General features: G+C 38.2%; 1 protein-coding gene across 1 annotated transcript; it reads left to right on the top strand.

Moving 5' to 3' along the window:
• Positions 1–639: 639 nt before the first annotated feature.
• Positions 640–17,855, top strand: LOC140749937 (signal-induced proliferation-associated 1-like protein 2). Its single transcript, XM_073083194.1, has 15 exons — positions 640–1,644; positions 3,670–3,903; positions 4,162–4,447; positions 4,731–5,331; positions 5,422–5,557; positions 5,763–5,878; positions 6,736–6,868; positions 7,725–7,895; positions 8,463–8,632; positions 9,157–9,277; positions 9,899–10,005; positions 10,791–10,982; positions 12,479–12,577; positions 13,191–13,397; positions 16,066–17,855. Exons 1-15 carry the CDS (start codon positions 1,008–1,010, stop codon positions 16,174–16,176), a joined length of 3,321 nt encoding a protein of 1,106 aa, XP_072939295.1. The 5' UTR covers positions 640–1,007; the 3' UTR covers positions 16,177–17,855.
• Positions 17,856–18,193: the final 338 nt, after the last annotated feature.

Genomic DNA, 18,193 nt, shown 5'->3' with positions numbered 1-18,193 from the left:
TACAAGTTCTATAAACAAAACACCTTCTAAGACAAACAATAGTTTTAAAAAAAAATGCGAGCCGTCACGGGACGCCTGGCAGATGTGAAACATCGACATTATTTTGTAAGAGTAATATGCAGAAAAGAACATATTGTGATAGGACCTAAATATGTCATAATGATAAAATAAAATATTACGATTTTTTTCCAGATAACGATGACTATTTATTGAATAAACATTTATTTTTATTAAATACAAAAATTTACGAATTTATTTCAAATCGTGACTACTTAATTTGCACAGTCGATTGCGCATGGCGACGCGTCGCCACACCGTTCACACTACTGCATATATAGACTGTATATATATATACCATCGTATAGCGTGGCATGCGTCGCCACGCCTGAAATCGGTTTTACGTGCGGCTATAGATGTTTCACATCAAAAATACTAATAAGCGGGTGCCTAATTTTGCAACGCGCTGCATTGCGGCCCGATTGGTTCTAGGCGAACCTTTAAAGGCAGTGCATATTCAATCTGTGCTCTATTATGTGATGGAATTGATTATCTATAGTAACTCTATGGACACAGAATACATTTTTATTAAAAATCTATAAAATTATTTTATCTGTATGAAAGTAAATCGTTGCCCTGTCTTGCAGTTGTCTGTGTCCATCAATCATTAGAATATTTAGAATGTTAAAATTGTTTGCAGCTTTGCAAATTTTTTTCGCTTATGTGCCTATTGATACATCGAAGTAGAAATGAATGTAGTATCTGATATACGTCCAAGAAACTTTTTCAATTCATACAGTTGATGTTTATTAGACAAAATTGTGTTTTAATCCAGCTAACTGTAATTATGGTAAAATAAGTGCAAGTGATTCCACTGGGAAAGTTTTTCTTCGGCGATATTTTTAATTAGTCCGTAAGACAGTGTATTTTGATCCAAGAAAGTACATTCCTACAATTTTTGCGTCCGTCGATAGTTAAGTAAGCGGGTAGGTAAAAGTCAAAATAATGCCATGTACGCTCCAGATCATCCAAGAAGGAAGGAAACCAGGGATGTTATGTACCGCAGCAACTCCAGTCTTGACTTAATATACGTGGAACACCCGTCCAGCAACGGATTGCGCCGGGAATATGGCAGCCACGGTTCAATCGACGTGATCGGCGGAGCTAGCGAGCGACTTCCTGCCATGGTTCACAACTACGGCGGCGTAGCCGACAAGCCGTCGGGGCTGAGCCGGGCCGTCGAGCGCCTGCCGGACGTGTTGGCCAGCGACCATGCGGACGGGCCCACCCCCCGCGCCAGCATCAGCCCGAAGCCTCGGCTGAAGCTTAACAAACTGTGGGGAGGCGCAGGAACTGTAATACAACGGCAAGCGATTGAAGACAGCCCAATCCCGTCATTACCAGATGGCAGTAAGAGAAAACAATTTGCACACTATGACTGCCAATCCCTCATGGCAAACTTGAGCTATGCAGCTGAAATCCGTGGTGCATTGCTAAGCAGACGCCGGAATACCACAACAGGGGCATCGGCAGCATCACTACTGTCTCGTGGCTTACCTCCAGGGGAAGATGCAATCCCGGACACTGGAGATGGCCGTTCCAATGAGTTACTCGAGAGCTGCCCATTTTTCAGGAATGAATTAGGAGGTAAGGAACTGCTTTCTTTTAAATCAAATATTTGTTGCGTTTTTCCTATAAACTCCTTTTTTATAACATCTACAAATAGTCATAATTCAGCACAATTATTAATAGTATGTTTTTGTTGATAATGTTTTTATTTCTTTCATTCTTAAATTGAAGCTATACCTACCAGCATTTTGTTACTGGATAATTATTTACATCATCATGTAGGTCAAAAGATCTAGTAGCATTGAGTGATACAAAATACTTGTGCAGATAATGTCATGAAATAACAATGAGCACGCTACAACTTCTTATAAAATTGTCACACATAATGTCATCTGTGGGAAAAAGGTGACACACTAAATAACATTTCACAATTCCTATTGTTTTAGATTTCTGTAGGCTTCGATATTATGAATTGGCTTTTTATCTTCATTATTATGATTAGTTATCTGCGACCTATAAACATTGAGGACAGGTCTCCAGAATTATTGCAAATGTCCGTAATAACAGTGATTACGTATTATCAGATGGTCAGTCTCTCTCTATACATGATAATACACTACGCTTTACATTTTCTACACTCACAGCCCCACAGTAGGATTCCCTGTATCATGTGCGCCATGGACACACACAATCGAATGTAATCATTAGATTTATATTACAAAAAAAATATTTCAAAGAGGTATTATCAAGAGTAGAAAAGAAAACTTGAACTATTCTCAACACAGTACATGTAATGCATAATTATATCATTAATGTTGACAATATACAATTATTAATTGTTTCTTGTTTGTTCATGTTTTCTTTTCACTACTTTCTTTTGAATATGTTTGTCGCCAGTAGCTTCATGAATGTAGTAAGTTTTAACGTAGTCAGTCATGCGTTCACTATGAATGGCAAAAGATTGCTCGCTCATGAATACTTTAATCTGCACTAGGAATTCAATTTGAATTTATGTATAATTTTGTTACATACATTACATAAATTTATACAGGCGTGTCTAGGCTTTTGTTTATTTATATAATCTTTCCTCGGTATTTTCAATGCAGTTAAAATTTGTCATTATATTTAAGGAAAATGTGACTTTGTTATGCTTTCAATCCAAATTTACCTTAAATGAGTGATACAATAAATAAACTATTTATTGTTATAAAAGGTGCATACTTTGTAAACAAAGAAAGGCTTTTTCTAAATTGTCATCTGTGTGTGAGATTGTATAGCATTCCTAATCAGTGAGTCACAGGACTGGTTCTTTAGCCCTCACTCATACACAACAATCCTTTGGTGGCATCATACTTGACTCACATATTTTAAATGACTTGTCTTGCATTCTCTTAAGGAAGAATCTACATGTTTTTCTACAACATTTTAATAAATATAACATAAATATTATAAGATCCTTTATCTTAGTAATAATATATCTTATGTTTAGTTATCTTATTATGATATGAAACATTACTGTAACTTTGTGTGATATAATGAAAGTTTTAGCCTTTCCAAAATAATTTAAGTCGCCATAGTTTTAATAATTCATCTCTAGCAGGTCAGACTAATTATATTTAGATTTGGTTTTCATGCCAAGTCTAGTATAAGTGACATTCCATTCTAATATTAAATTGTCCTTACAATGGAATTTCTTTAAGCTTTAATTGAAAATATTATTGCCATGATAATATTATAATCGTTTGTAAAATTCCTGCCACTGTGCATATGTACATGTAACACATTTAACATGTTTGTATTCTACATAGTTATTTTGTTCCATAAAGACATAACACACATGTCTACCTGCACTTTAGGCTAGCGCTCTAGATTTTCAAGTGAAAATTATATATCTCTCACTGTAATCTTTCTGTTAAAATTTATTTATTAATTGTAACATCTACATCTTGTACATTTCAGAGAAGGGCTGTTTAATTTAATTATAAAGTGAAAATACTATAATTATATGAATTATAAAATTAATTCAGGCACTTATATTTTTTATAATCGTAACATCATTCACTAAATGTATCTCATTTGAAATTCTCATTTTCTGTTTTGTAGGTGAAGAAGAACGCTGTGTTTCGCTATGCTCGCGTACAGCACGGGGTGCAATCCCCGGACAATCTGGGGGATGGCATCGACATCGCGCAGCTTATGGCTTCTCTGTGTTAGAGTTCCCACCTGGGCAGTCGCATTGGCGGCACGGATGTCCCTTTGCAAAGGCCCTCACACCACTGCCTGTGGAGAGCCAAGACTCTGGAGCATTGTATTACAGGAATTATTTTTATACTCAGCGTAAGTTAATACTTTTTATCAGTCACCTATTTATGTTTCAATGTTAGGCACAGGTCTCTGTTCAAAGTATAAGGATTAGGCCTAAAGCTAAATACTAATAAATAATAAATTGCTACTGAAAAATCAACAAGACGGATTTTAAGAGAATGTTATAAGGTGAAAATAAATTTATTTACGGTATTTTTCCTTGTATGTATAAACTGTACTGATTTTGTAGCTTGTTTACAAATTTTTTTACAAATGTTTTCGAAATTACAGCTCATCAGAACTGGTTTGGAATGGATGAGAATCTCGGCCCTGTGGCCATTTCCATTAAGAAAGAACGGGTAGAGCTACGGCGGGGCGGTGCCGACTCGTCTGCTCCGATGTCGCAGCTCGCCTGGCAATATAGACTGATCGTTCGGACCTCCGAGTTACTGACATTAAGGGGATCGGTGCTCGAAGACGCTCTGCCCACAGCCAAGCCCAGTAATAACAGCGCCACTTATAACACTAAGGAAGTGCTGGAATACGTAGCGCCCGAATTGCAACTGAGCTGTTTGAGGTTTGTTAATTATTTTTTTCTAACAGAGGCACTTAAGTTAAAATCGGACTATAGCACCTATAGGACTGGTTCCTACCTGTTCTACCACACCCTTCGCACCAGAACACAACCACTCACTATTCCTATAAGGTAGTAATACTTTGTGTTAAAGAATACAAACTTGCAATACCAAGACCTGGAATTTCGTCTTCTTTTATTTGTTTTTGTATGGATCTATATATATCTCTAAAACTGATGTTGCAATGTTAGTTAAATATATTATGTCTTATTCATTTACTTACAGACTTGGTATTACGGGGAATGGTGCTGAAGAACAACTGTTGCGGCTCGATGAACAGTGTGTGACAAGGCACTACAAAGTGGGTGTAATGTACTGCAAGAGTGGCCAGTCCACCGAGGAGGAGATGTATAATAACCAAGAGGCCGGCCCAGCGTTCGTAGAGTTCCTACAGATGCTAGGACAGACTGTTAGATTAAAAGACTTCGATAAATATAAGGCGGGACTAGACAATAGAACTGATTCCACCGGACTTTACTCTGTCTACACCACTTACCAAGGCTGTGAAATTATGTTTCACGTGTCAACCATGCTTCCATATACGCCAAATAATAGACAGCAGTTGTTAAGGAAACGACATATAGGCAACGATATCGTAACGATTGTCTTCCAAGAACCAGGTGCTGCCCCCTTCACGCCACGCAACATTCGATCTCAATTTCAACACGTTTTCGTGGTGGTGAGGGTGATGGATCCGTGTACGGAGAATACACATTATAGTATAGCTGTGAGTCGTGCTAAAGAAGTGCCTTTATTTGGACCCCCCATAAAAGATAGTGCAGTATATCCTAAGGGTGAAGTTTTCACTGATTTACTTTTAAGCAAGGTAGGTATTCTGATCAATGAAAAAAACGATATGTTATTTTAAAGTATTTTAAATATAAAGGAGATAATATTACTACATTTTGTGTTACAGGTGATAAATGGTGAGAACGCAGCAATTCAATCACCAAAGTTTAGTACAATGGCAACGCGCACTCGACAAGAGTACCTGAAAGATTTAGCTAAGAATTATGTGACTGCTACTACAGTGGAATCTGGCCAAAAATTCTGTGAGTAAAATGTGTTTTATAACAAATAACTGAATAGAAAAAATTACTTGAAATGTTATATTATGCGTATGAGGAATCGGGCGGAATTACTTAACTTCATTTTATAAATACAAAAAAAATAATAACTTATTCATAAAAAGATTTTATTGTCTAATCATATACTATTACCTTATTTATTCCTTAACGTTTCAACAAATATTTTCAGCGATATTTTCATCTTTACTGATGAAAAGCAGCAACAATTCCAACAGCAACGCAGTAACTCCGAGAATGGATAATTGCACCAATGATGTTTTGGTTGGCGGAGCGTTATGCTTTCATGTAAGTGCTCATATACTTTTGATGTTTTAGCAGTTCATTTCTATTATTTAAAATTGTTCAGATATTATATGTTAATTGTATTATGCTTAGTTATTTACTAAAGTCTGCTTACCAGTGATTTAACGGTGGAAGAAAACATTGTGAAGAAACATATGTTTAGGATGGTTTTAAAACTTTTCTGAGACAAAAAAAGAGTTCTCAAAGTCTACCAATTCGCAATTTACTTTAGATTAAACTCCTCTCATTATAAGAGGTCATGTTGCCAACAGTGCGACACATGTGAATCTACTGTGGTTCGACTCTGATGGTAACACCGTCACGCCTATTTCCTAATAGCAGCAGTGTTATTTTGTTATGAAGGGTGTCGTAAAGGCTTACTTGCTTACTTATCCGAGGCTTTCCAACTTAGTCCTCAGGGCTAGCAATGTGTTGCCAACCTCAGTTAGGAATCTAATGTTATCGGGGGTTGATTGCATGTGTCTATAGAGGGAAGCAACTTGCTATCAGGTGGACTGCTGTGCCCCGCTGTTTCACCCGCGTTAAAAAGAAACAGGGGCACAGCTAGTTCTAAAATATAAGTAGCCTAAGTTACTCCTTATTACATCAGCTATCTGCCAATAAAAGTCCTGTGAAAATCGGTCCAGCCATTTCAGAGATTAGCCAGAACAAACAGACAAAAATTGCAAAAATGTTATTTTGGTATATGCACTGTATGTATATTCATAAACATGTATTAAAAAAGGTTATTTCAATATTAAAAACAGACACTCCAATTTTTTATTTATATGTATAGATGTGTAGATTAGTCTTATAAAAAAAAAATAAAGAAGTAAAATTGTTTAATACTTGTGTTACAGGTACAAGTTCAAGATGAAGGTGCAGGTGGAATACTCCTCGATTGTTTAATGGGCGTATCAGCTGACACTATTGTGATTGTTGAAGACAGCACCCGACAAATTATCTTAGTTCTACCGACTAACACTTTGCTTGGTAAGTATTATGTTAAATATTTTTAACCATGATTCGGATGCTGAAGCAATTGTTAATCCTAAGTTGTCCTTGTGGATTATGTAAAATATACTATACTTAAAAATGATCTGATTCCATAAAATTGTTATCTATATAAAATATTACAAGTACACTCTTGTGCAATTTATAGCAACAAGCTTTTACAAAAAATACAGCAGAAGTAGCCATTTAAACTTATTTTTTAAAAATGAAGTTAGTTTAAAAATGAAGATGGTGGACCTATATTTAGGTATGTAGTGAATTTTGCCTTTTATTTTGTTCATATAACAATATTATTGTTTTATTTTTCCTTAATTCAAGATGGTAGAACTTGTTGTGGTTTGACTGTAGTGGCCATCATTTATTTCTGCCTAATAAATTGTCTGTTAAATACTGGTGTACTTTTAAAGAGTATGGCAAGACAGAGTGACTGTCACGAGCTATTCCAATTTAGTCCTCAGTAGTAGAAAAATAATATTTATATACAAAAATTGGCTAATTTCAAGTCGAACTTGCACACGGATGGTTTCGTACCATCAACATTTTCATATTCTATTTATTTTAAGTATTTGTTACCACTGTTACCAGCCATTTAATGGCTGTCATGGTATAAATTACGCGGAACAATACCGACATGCGCAGTTAAGCGGTGCAAAAACAAGAAATCGAAGAAAAAGTGCGGAGACGTATCGTTTCATTCGTAAATGATCTAAAAACTGCATTTTTTTATATATTTCAAACACGCAAATAGATGACAGTGATAATTTCAATTGTCAAAACTGGTAACATTTTCTTGTTAGGAGTGAGTAATGTTTATTATATTAATCTATGTCCCCAGGCTGGGTGGTGAGCGGCGAGTGGACGCGCGTGTACTACCACCGCGGCGAGAGCGTGCGGCTGCGCGGCGCGGGCGCGGACGCGCTGCTGCGCCGCCTGGCCAGCGTCGCGCCGCCGCACGCGCACGCGCTCGCCGAGATCGCGCTCGAGCGCGGCGCCGCCTCGCAACTCGGTGACACTTTGTTTTATAATATAGGAGTAGCTGACGAGCATGCAGTCCACGTCCAGTGATGATGAGTGGCTACTGCCGCCCATGGACATATGGAATCAAGATAAGATAAGATATTCCTACCTGAGGTCGGCCACAGATGCGCCGCAACCCCTGAGAAATAAGCTGGCCTCTGAAAAATATGTCTCCCTTACCACACCCTGCAAACCAGAACACAGCAGCACTAAACACTGCTGCTATGAAGCAGAAATAGTTAACACATATTTTGTCTGACATTAACAAACCATGAAATATGTCTAAAGAAGAGTCTGTTAAAATTATGGAATGAGATAAAAATGGGTGGTTAGCGACAAGTGAACCCATGTGTACTGCCGCCGTTAAAATAAAGCGTGATTACTCGTATTAATAAATAAAAAATATTATTGATGTGAAACATCTATAGCCGCACGTAAAACCGATTTCTGCCGTGGCGACGCATGCCGTGGCGACGCGGTCAAACCCTAACCTACGTTCTCCCCAAGTTTGTCGTGGTACTTACGGGATAATGGAAAATTATTTTATCGCGTGCAGGTTTCCACGTGCAAGCGGACGGGCTGGTGATCGCGGTGGAGGGTGGCGGCGCGGCGGCGCGCGCGGGCATCAAGCGCGGCGCGCGGCTGCTGGAGGTGTGCCGCGCGGCTGTGTGCGCGCTTCCGCACGACCACCTCGTCGACCTGCTCAAGACCTCCGACCCCGTCACGGTGAGCGCTACACATACTTGTTACTTTACTTTACTGGTTACTTGCAAAAACGTCTCAACTGAAAATTCAACATAGAAAATTTGCTAGTTTAAATGTCAAATAATAAGTAAAAAATAGTTCTTATCATGAGCTTGTAAAGTTTTTATTTTTAATATTTATTCGCATAGCTGCAGTATTTAAAAAATAAAAACAATATATGTAAATTTAAGGTAACATTAATTGAGGTTGCTAGGACCAGAGTGGCCTAACTGCGTTTTGATGATTGACCTATCTGTATTTTCGTAATTTAGAAATGTTCGTAATTTAAAAATGTTAGAAATAGTCCACGTAAAACTGCTAGTCCGCTCTGAATATAGAAATGAATTGCGTCGCCATAGTAAATTGTATGACTACAGCTCCTCGCAACAACTTCAGAGCGGACTATACACTTTTCTCCACATTGTAAATTGTTTTTTGTAGTTATTGGAATACTTTTTTAAATAAAGTATTTCGATTTGATAAATATATTGTAACATATGTGTCAGGTGACGGTTACGTTAGCGGTGAGCGCGCGGTGCCAGTGCGGCGGCGAGGGCGCGGCCGACGCGCAGCAGCCGCGCCGCCGCGCCTCGCCGCCGCGCTCCGACAGCTCCGGCTACGGCACCGGTACGTAACAGCGTGTGTGATAACGGAGCTACGAGCAGACGAGCATGCAGTCCACCTGATGGTAAGTGGCTACTGCCGCCCATGGACATCTGTGTTCAACCCCAGATAGGACTTCATATTCCCACCCGAATTCGGCCACAGACGCACCGCTACCCCCGAGGACTAAGCTAGAACGCCTCGGATAAATATGCCTCCCTTACCACACACTTCAAAGCCGAACACAGCCGCGCATGACGCTGTTATAAAGCAAAAATAAGTGTGGCGCTGGTGGCGTCCAAGTCGAACTGAGTACAGTGAGGACAGAACAGACACCATCGCCGTACCTATTTCACCCTAATAATACCAGCATTCAACGCAGCTAGGTTCCGGTTAAAAAGGGATACATACTTATAAAGCCTTAGAGGTAGCATAGCATAACATAGCATCTGTTGTCAACTTCGGGTAGGAATGTTAACTTTATCTGGGGTTGATTACAGATGTCCAAGGGCGGCAGTGGCCGCTTATTACCTTTAGGTGCACTACATACTCGTTTATAAGTTTTATTGTATAAAAAAGGCAAACTATTACCATAAAGTCGAGTAGGAATAGGTAGATAATGTGGAACTATTTACCATTTGACAGGTGGATCGGGGCGAAGCGCCCGGCGGTCACCACAGACGTCGCCGGGCGGCGAGGCGCTGCGCCGCCGCTCGCGACATCGCTCTTCGGCTAACACCTCCTCACTCACCGTAAGATTTACTTATTTATTCACCAATACAACAGCGTTACACTTATTGATAGTAATAGAATACAATTGTTGCTTTTAATATGGCCAAAAATGAATTACACAAATCAAATCACTTTTTTTATTCTAAATAGGTTCTTTACAAAGCACTTTTTGAATGTCAATACAACTACCGCCACTTCACAAGGTGTTTCGTTATGGAGAAAGAAGCGGCGAGAGAAACTCCATAACACACATCTTTATTAAAAATTAAATGTTTCATACTCTTAACTTAGTGGTACATGTGGAGCTGGAGCTACTTCAGACCACACCGTTTTATCGGTCAAATGATCACTCAGCCTATAGTACTTTTAATTTTGATTTGAATCCGAAAAAAAATTTTAACAAAAAAATACAACCGACTTCTATGTCACTACAAAGTAAAAAATAAATGAAATAAATGTTGGTTTAGTACATATTTCTGAAGTCGGCGCTCAATATATTTCGTTGGATACCGATGTAAACAGTGTGTCTAATATGAGCGCCGACTTTAGAAATATGTACTAAAGGAAGGGAAGGGAGGAGTTCCCCTCATTTTCTCCAGAACCCATCGATGGATCCTAACCATATTTAAATGGGACCAACTTCCAGCTCGTCTCTATACAATAAAAAAAGAATTATTGAAATCGGTCCACTAACGGCGGAGTAATTCGTGTACATACATAAAAAAAAAAGATAGCGGCCGAATTGACAACCACCTCCTTTTTGAAGTCGGTTAAATATCTCCCAACACCTCTTTCGTATATCCAGGAAGAGCTGATGCGGCTGATGGACGCGGAGCTGGGCGAGGGCGGGCGGTCGAGTGCGGGGGGCGCGGCGGCGGGGGCGGGGGCGGTGGCGCCGGGTGCCGTGGCCGCGCGAGCTCCGCCGCTGCCCCTACCTGACGCGGCCGCGCTCGACTGGGCCACGCTCGTGCACACCGCCACACGGGCCATGTTACAAGTATTTATTTATTTTTACCGCGCTTTTATTAGCTTGACCTGTATGTATGTATGTAACGGAATCTTTGAACTCGATTTTTACCCACTTTGAACGGTCCGATTAATTTAAAATTTTAAACAATTATCAAAAAGCGATGACAATACACGATTTTAATAATTTTATCCCATTCACCTCATTAGGATCGTCACGAATCACGATTAATGATTTTCCCTGTGCGATTTTTGCATGGTTTTTAGTTTTTAAACTGTATTTATCATTTATTAGAGAAAACAAACAGTAGCAAAATACAAAATTACAGAAATATGATTACATCTAACATGTTATTTAACTTTGCTACCAGTACTGCTTTTCACGATTTACTGGTTCATATTAGTGGTTCTTACAAAAATAAGTTACTTTATTTTTTAAAAAGTGTCTATTTTGTATGTTTAAAAATATACTACATAAATAATAATATTTTGTATGTTTAAAAATATACTACATAATTAGATATACATAATTAAATAAGTATTCATTTATTTTTATTTTATTTATTTCCTTATTTTTGAACACCTTAAACTAAGGGTTACAAAGGGTAACCTTAATACCTAATGGTATTCTCTGCCAGTCAACCCTGGGTGATGGAGATAACATATAATAGTTTTGAAGATGATAGGACCCTTTGTGGTTCGACTCTGATGGCACGACTGCCACACCTATTTCTGCCTCATAACAGCTATGGTAAGCGCTACTGTGTCCTGGTTTGAAGGGTGTGGTAAGGGCGACATACTTTACCGAGATGTTCCAGCTGTTAAGTACTAACTTAAGCTGGAATGCCTCGGTGACGACCTCAGGTAGGAATATCTAATTCTATCTAGGGTTGATTACAGATGTCCATGGGCAGCAGTAGCCACTTACCATCAGTTGGACTCCCATACTCTCCATTAGCTACTCCCATATTGTAAAAATAAAAAAATAGCCAAGCGCAACTCGAATTCGCACACGGAGGGTTCCGTGCCACCAAAACTTTCATTTTTTTTTTACAAATTACTAAAATAGTTATTTGTTATTATAACAGCCATTGAAATTAATTAAGTAAATATTATGAAATCCTACTACAGGTCAATAGATAAAAGGAATAACGTCGAAATATAGCGTTTTCTTCTTGTATGGCGACCCCAATTTATTTTTTAAGTTAGTTTTATTTTTAAAGATTTTTGTGTATGAATTTATCGTTGAATTCGTCAAATTGCGGGATCGAACATAGGCTATCTTTTAAGGAGTCAGATTTTTGTTTTTATGATATTTTTTTATATGTTCATATTTGCCTTTTAACCATACCCACTGACGGAGATTCCTTAGGTATTTTTTTGAGTTTTTAAATACAATATTAAGTCCATTGCTATATTTTATCGTGTGTATATATAATACAATGAGATAATGTATGATATTAAAAGACCAGCTGCTATAGGATTGATGAGACTACAAATATCACACAAATATACATTTTTTTATAGATTTGTGAAGAGCGTCAATATCCGTCCATAGACAACGTTGAACCGCCACTGGAACCATTGCCAATTGAACCGGTGCACGATTCTTGGTCCGATGTCCTAGTAAGTAGAACTCTTAATTATATGGATTAATAAAATAAATTTTGCAAAAATATGTAATGTTTATAATGACTATATTTTAAAAGAGATATTACTGTGTTTGCATGCGACGGTATTACCGCCACACATATACATATTCTGTTTTATACTAGCAGTGTGTGGCACTTGTATGTATTTGTTTGACTGGTGTAACATGGCACGTATACTTATGCGTATTGTGTTAGTAGACAAATAGTTACAGGATTGCAGTTAAAATTATAGTTGTAAAATATCATCATCATCAACCCATTACTGTCCCACTGCTGGGTACGAGTCTCCACAGTCCACCGCGCTGGCCAAGTGCATATTAGTAGACTTCACATACCTTTGAGATTTTTTTTATAAATCTCTCAGGTATGTACGTTTCCTCACGATGTTTTTCTTTACCGTTTAAGCAAGTGATAATTAACTTCTAATACGCACATAAATTTGAGAATCAGAGGTGCGTGCCTGGGATTTGAACCTCGGACCCCTCGATCGAGAGGCCGAGTTTCTTAACCACGAGGCTATCACTGCCATTAATTGTAAAATTATTGTAAAATATAGAATTACAAAAATCATGACGCGTTTGTTACAGACGAACGACACGGCGATTTCCGCACCGGCTCGCAACACCAGTAGTGCGACGAGTGTCGGGGGCGGGGCGGGTGTGGGAGGCGGGGCTAGTGCGGGGGGCGGGGCGGGCGAGGGCGTGGCCTGTGGCTGCGGGCTGGCGGCGCGCGTGGCGGCGCTCGAGGCGGACGCCGCGTGCTCGCAGCGACACCAACACCAGCTCGAGGAGGAGGTTTGCGCTCAACTCCTTTTGTTTCGTTACGAGGGGGAAACCTTCAAAAGGCACCCGACGACGTGGGAGCAGTTTTCGCTCCTCCCACACCATCTGATGTTCATGACGGTATGCGACCACACATAGCGCCGTCCTTCCCGGGGTCGCTTAATGGACGGTTCTAGCTCCTACTATTGCCGCCCGCAACCCCAGAAGCTCCCTTTTAGTCGCCTCTTACGTCAGGCAGGGGATACCGTAGCCCTATTCTAGTCCCGGAACTACAGGGACATCGTCCTCAACACCTACCACTATTACTACCACTCTGCTTGACACGCGGCTCCTCTCTCGATTAGAGGATTTGAGACCATGACCCAATGCGCTGGTTAAGTACAGATTTGTTTAAATAAGTTAATTGCACCTCTTTGCAATACTGAAAGGCCACTCACACTTGATGTTTTAATACAGCCTGTCAAAATATGTATTGTCCAGTCGTATCTTATTTAGTTGAGGAATTACTTAAATACGTTCATAATTCATTAAGATTGATAGAATCCACACGCCTAAATGATTTTTGTGTATATACAACAAAAGTGGCTTTCTCGTCACCGTTAAAGCATATGATATTTAATTTATTTTCCACATAATAAAAAAAATAGTAGTTTCTTGGAGTTCGACCCTCAGACCTCCGATTTCAAAACAGAGTTTCAAACAACAAGGCTATACCTACCTATAACAATAAGGTTAGGCCTACTGAAAAAGACGCTGATTGATTTATATTTTGATAATATTCATGTCTATTTCCTTGAAAAATACATACACAGTTTAGAAATAGGCAAATTGTCACTAGTATGAGATATAAATTAGGTAAATTTGTTAATATTGTTGACGTATCTAATGACGCGACCAGTAATCGGACATGGGTTTATCAGACCTCAGGGAATCTGCATCTGAATGTGTGTTTTGAAAATGGTAGAACCCTTTGTGGTTCGACTCCGGTGGCACCACCGCCACACCTATTTCTACCTAATAACAGCAGTGTAGACGCTGCTGTGTTCCGGTTTGAAGGGTGTGGTAAGGGAGACAGACTTTTCCGAGACGTTCCAACTTAGTCCTCAGGGGTAGCGGCGCATCTGTGGCCGACCTCAGGTAAGAATATCTAATCCTATCTAGGGTTGATTACAGATGTCCATGGGTGGCAGTTGCCACATACCATTAGGTGGACTGCATGCTCGTCTGCTACTCCTATATTATAAAAAAAACTTGTCTAATATGTTTTAACGCATCGAGAACCACGTATACCTAATTGTATTTTTTTTTACATTTAAACTGAAAAATATTTCATTCGTATGCGAAACAAATTGAACTTGTCATTTCGAAAAGAACTCAAGTCCATTAATTAAAACTTTTCAGGAACAATAAAAATATGTTTATTATAAAAAAAAGTTATGAATGGTAAAGAAACTGAACATAGGAGTAGTTAAATAAAAGAAAGATATACTTTTTGTGACTTTTATTTATTAAAAAAAAGCAGTTATCATACAGTTATTTTTGATTGAAATTTCAGGACTTGCCTTTTTCAAAATGACCTTCCTGATGTTGATACAAAATCAATATTTAAAGAAGAACTGTTACTAATTAATTATCTTGAGTTTCTTGATATTCATTGTTTGCTGAAGTTGTTGGCCATGCAAAAAAATCCGTATAGAAAGTATGGTACTCTGCTGGCGCATATCTTTCTAGTTTTTTAAAATCAGACACATTCATTTCATTGATTTTTCAAACAGACTCGTGCCATTTTCAAACAGACTTCAATGTTCGTGTGCCTTTTAAGTTGACTTGTTATGTATGAAGATGCGCACTTTTCACAGGGAATATGTGAAACGCTTCAATAAATAAAATGGCGCCAAAAAGTGATTTTTAAAAGAAGTGCCCTTTTCGAAATGACAGGTTCAATTAGTCTAATAATGTCTATCTTGGTTCTTTGTAAAATTAATCATAACTTTATCGGAATGTATATCCTACGTAAACGTCAGGTACGTTGACGTTGATGAGTTTCCTAGGTAAATTGACATATTGTTATCTTGCTATCTTTAAGTAAATTAGAAATTTTCAAGTGACCACTTACTTACTTAATGACCACTTACCACTTACTTACTTACTTACTTAATGTCCGATCAAAGTCCGGCCGGTCGTTCAGTCGATTTTCGTGTACTTTCGGGCATTCAGCTGTACTCGAGCGTTTGACAAAAACGTGTTTCTTGTCCACTTGGCCTTCAGTATGCTGAAGAGCTGCATCTGAGAAGTATTTTTTTGGAATTTTGAGTTTCGGTTTCGACTGCAAAACCAATTTGGGTCGGCCACTTTTCTTTCTTTTCATAATGTAGGAGTATCAGACGAGCATGCAGGCCGACTGATGATAAGTGGCTACTGCCGCCCATGAACAACTGCAATCAACCCCAGATAGGATTAGATATTCCTACCTAAGGTCGGCCACAGATGCTCCGCTGCCCTCGAGGTCTAAGCTGAAATGCCACGGAAAAGTATGTCTCCCTCACACCCTTTAAACCAGAATACAGCAGCGCTTTAACACTGCATTTTTTTATGTGGCAGAAATAGGTGTGGCGGTGGAGCCGCCGGGGTCGAACCCCAAAGGGTTCTACCTTCAAACTTGTGTTATTGTTTCGTGCAGGTCCGTCGTCTCCGGCGGCACAACGCGCAGCTGCGCGACGAGTCGGACCGCGCCGCCTGGCAGCTGCGCCACTTCACGCAGTGGCTCAAGCGCACCGTCGACCGCCAGTAGCCACACCGCACCACCCTCACGCACACATACATAAACACATCGCACAAACGGTGCAACAAAGTCATAATTATCCAAAATAGCAACTGACCTAGTAGGCCCAATTGTTTATAAATAATACCTTCGTTTGGTATGGTATAACAAAGATAGCCGTCAAAGTTTATCCAAATTACGCTAATCCACTAATCCAGGAATAATATAGGAATCTAGTAATAAAAAAAAGTGCGAAAAAAAAGTGTTTTCCTGTAAAATCACAAAATTTGCTGTTGTGACTTTGTTGCAATGAAGGTGCGAATGTGTCTTAAAATCCCCGTCACATATAAACCGTGGGGCACATACAAAATCTCGCCTCTAAGTTTCCTTTACACTATTATAGTCGTCAAGAACCGACTACTATGGCTGCTTCTATACGCCACTCAACGTTATAATTCCAGTGTAAATTCCTCTGCTAACAATGTGTTCTTTGTCGTAATCACACGTTCGTGATCGAAATTGATCCGCAAGAGGATGCTCTCGTCTAAAACTGACAAGAGGTGGTGGTGTAAAATTTGCATCTGCTACCAATTACCAATTTATATAGGAGCTTCAGCGTAACTTGGAAGATAAGACAGTAAATACCATGTTGGTAAATGCTACATTTGTCAATTATCTCAGTGAAAAGATGATTTTCACGCTCAATGTTTTATCAATGTGGAAAATAGACAATTTAACCTTACAGTATATTAGTACAGATTTAACAACCGTAACGAATATAATACTTATAGAAATTCTGTATGTTGTTCTATAGTGTGACGAATATCATACGATAAAGTTACTATAAAGTATATACCGGCCTATAAAGTTACTATATTATAATAATATGTTGAACGCTTTACAGTAATTGATAACAATTTATTGCGTGTGCAAATATTCGTCTTCAAATAAAGTTAATTTTAAGACGATACGATTAGTACTAATGCAACATAAATAATTATGTGTCTTTGTATCATTGTCATTCAAGATTAATAATTAGAGCAAAAACAATTATGATTAATTGTTGTTAAACCAACACTTAACCATAGTAACATAAGTACTATGATTAACTGATACATAAAATCAGTCAACAATCAACTTGAAAATGCGAGGGCCGTCATACACTTTGTTTATAAGAGGAAAAAAATCTGTCAATAGTTTCCTTGTGCCGAAACATCCAACCTTCTTATTTAAGACAGAATATTGGTAACTAACGGAATAAATAAGCAATTTAATAATTGACCAATAGATACAAATAACAATTTATTTTCATTTAAATCATGAAGTGACCTACCTAGTGACCTCTCCTAAAAATAAAATTAGGTTTTTATTCATCATCATCATCATCATCACCATCATGCATGTTATATTCTGTTAGTGGCCTTTATTGAATTATTAATTTTGGTAAATAAACAGATTGTTCATCTCGTTGAGACAAAGCTCAACTCAACTCAAGAAATAACAAACTATTGTTAAAAAAGGTTGAGTGCCCGTGATCTATGTTATTACTAACATCATAACATGAGCCTTAATCATTGTAATGCCGCGGAAATATTCTAAACATAACCTACGTACATATAATCTTCATAATTAAATATTAAGAATCACTTATTATAAAAATGAGAGCTTTATTTCTTTACTATTATATTATATAGTGTTTTTGTAAATTAACTAGTTTATGCATTGAACTCTCACAATACTCCAATGTTACGTCAATCAATTTCCATAAAAAATTGCATATAAATATGTATTTTTAAGACAATATCGTTATGTGTAATGAAATGATAGTTTAATTACATTGCTTGTCTATATGTTATTCATTATTATTCAGTATTGACTTGTAAAATAACAATGAGTGCTAACAGCAATACACATAGTACCAAAGAGCATCAACAACTCGGTTATCTACGCTGTTATATGAACGGTTTTCTTATAAAAAATATTTAGTAATTAGTACGGTAAGGTCAGACGTGTACGTAGGGACTTATATACTGAGTCTATCTTTGAT

This window comes from Epargyreus clarus, unplaced genomic scaffold (genome assembly GCF_041222505.1).
Source record: "Epargyreus clarus isolate Ecla_fem2 unplaced genomic scaffold, WU_Ecla_fem_2.2 ptg000018l, whole genome shotgun sequence".
NCBI lineage: Eukaryota > Metazoa > Arthropoda > Insecta > Lepidoptera > Hesperiidae > Epargyreus > Epargyreus clarus.
This window is presented reverse-complemented; position numbering and strand designations above follow the sequence as displayed.

Coding starts and splice junctions, on each gene's coding strand:
- LOC140749937 (XM_073083194.1), top strand. CDS start 1,008: ATGTACGCTCCAGATCATCCAAGAAGGAAGGAAACCAGGGATGTTATG. Junction 5,332..5,421: donor CTGATTTACTTTTAAGCAAG/GTAGGTATTCTG, acceptor TTTGTGTTACAG/GTGATAAATGGTGAGAACGC. Junction 12,578..13,190: donor ATTCTTGGTCCGATGTCCTA/GTAAGTAGAACT, acceptor CGTTTGTTACAG/ACGAACGACACGGCGATTTC.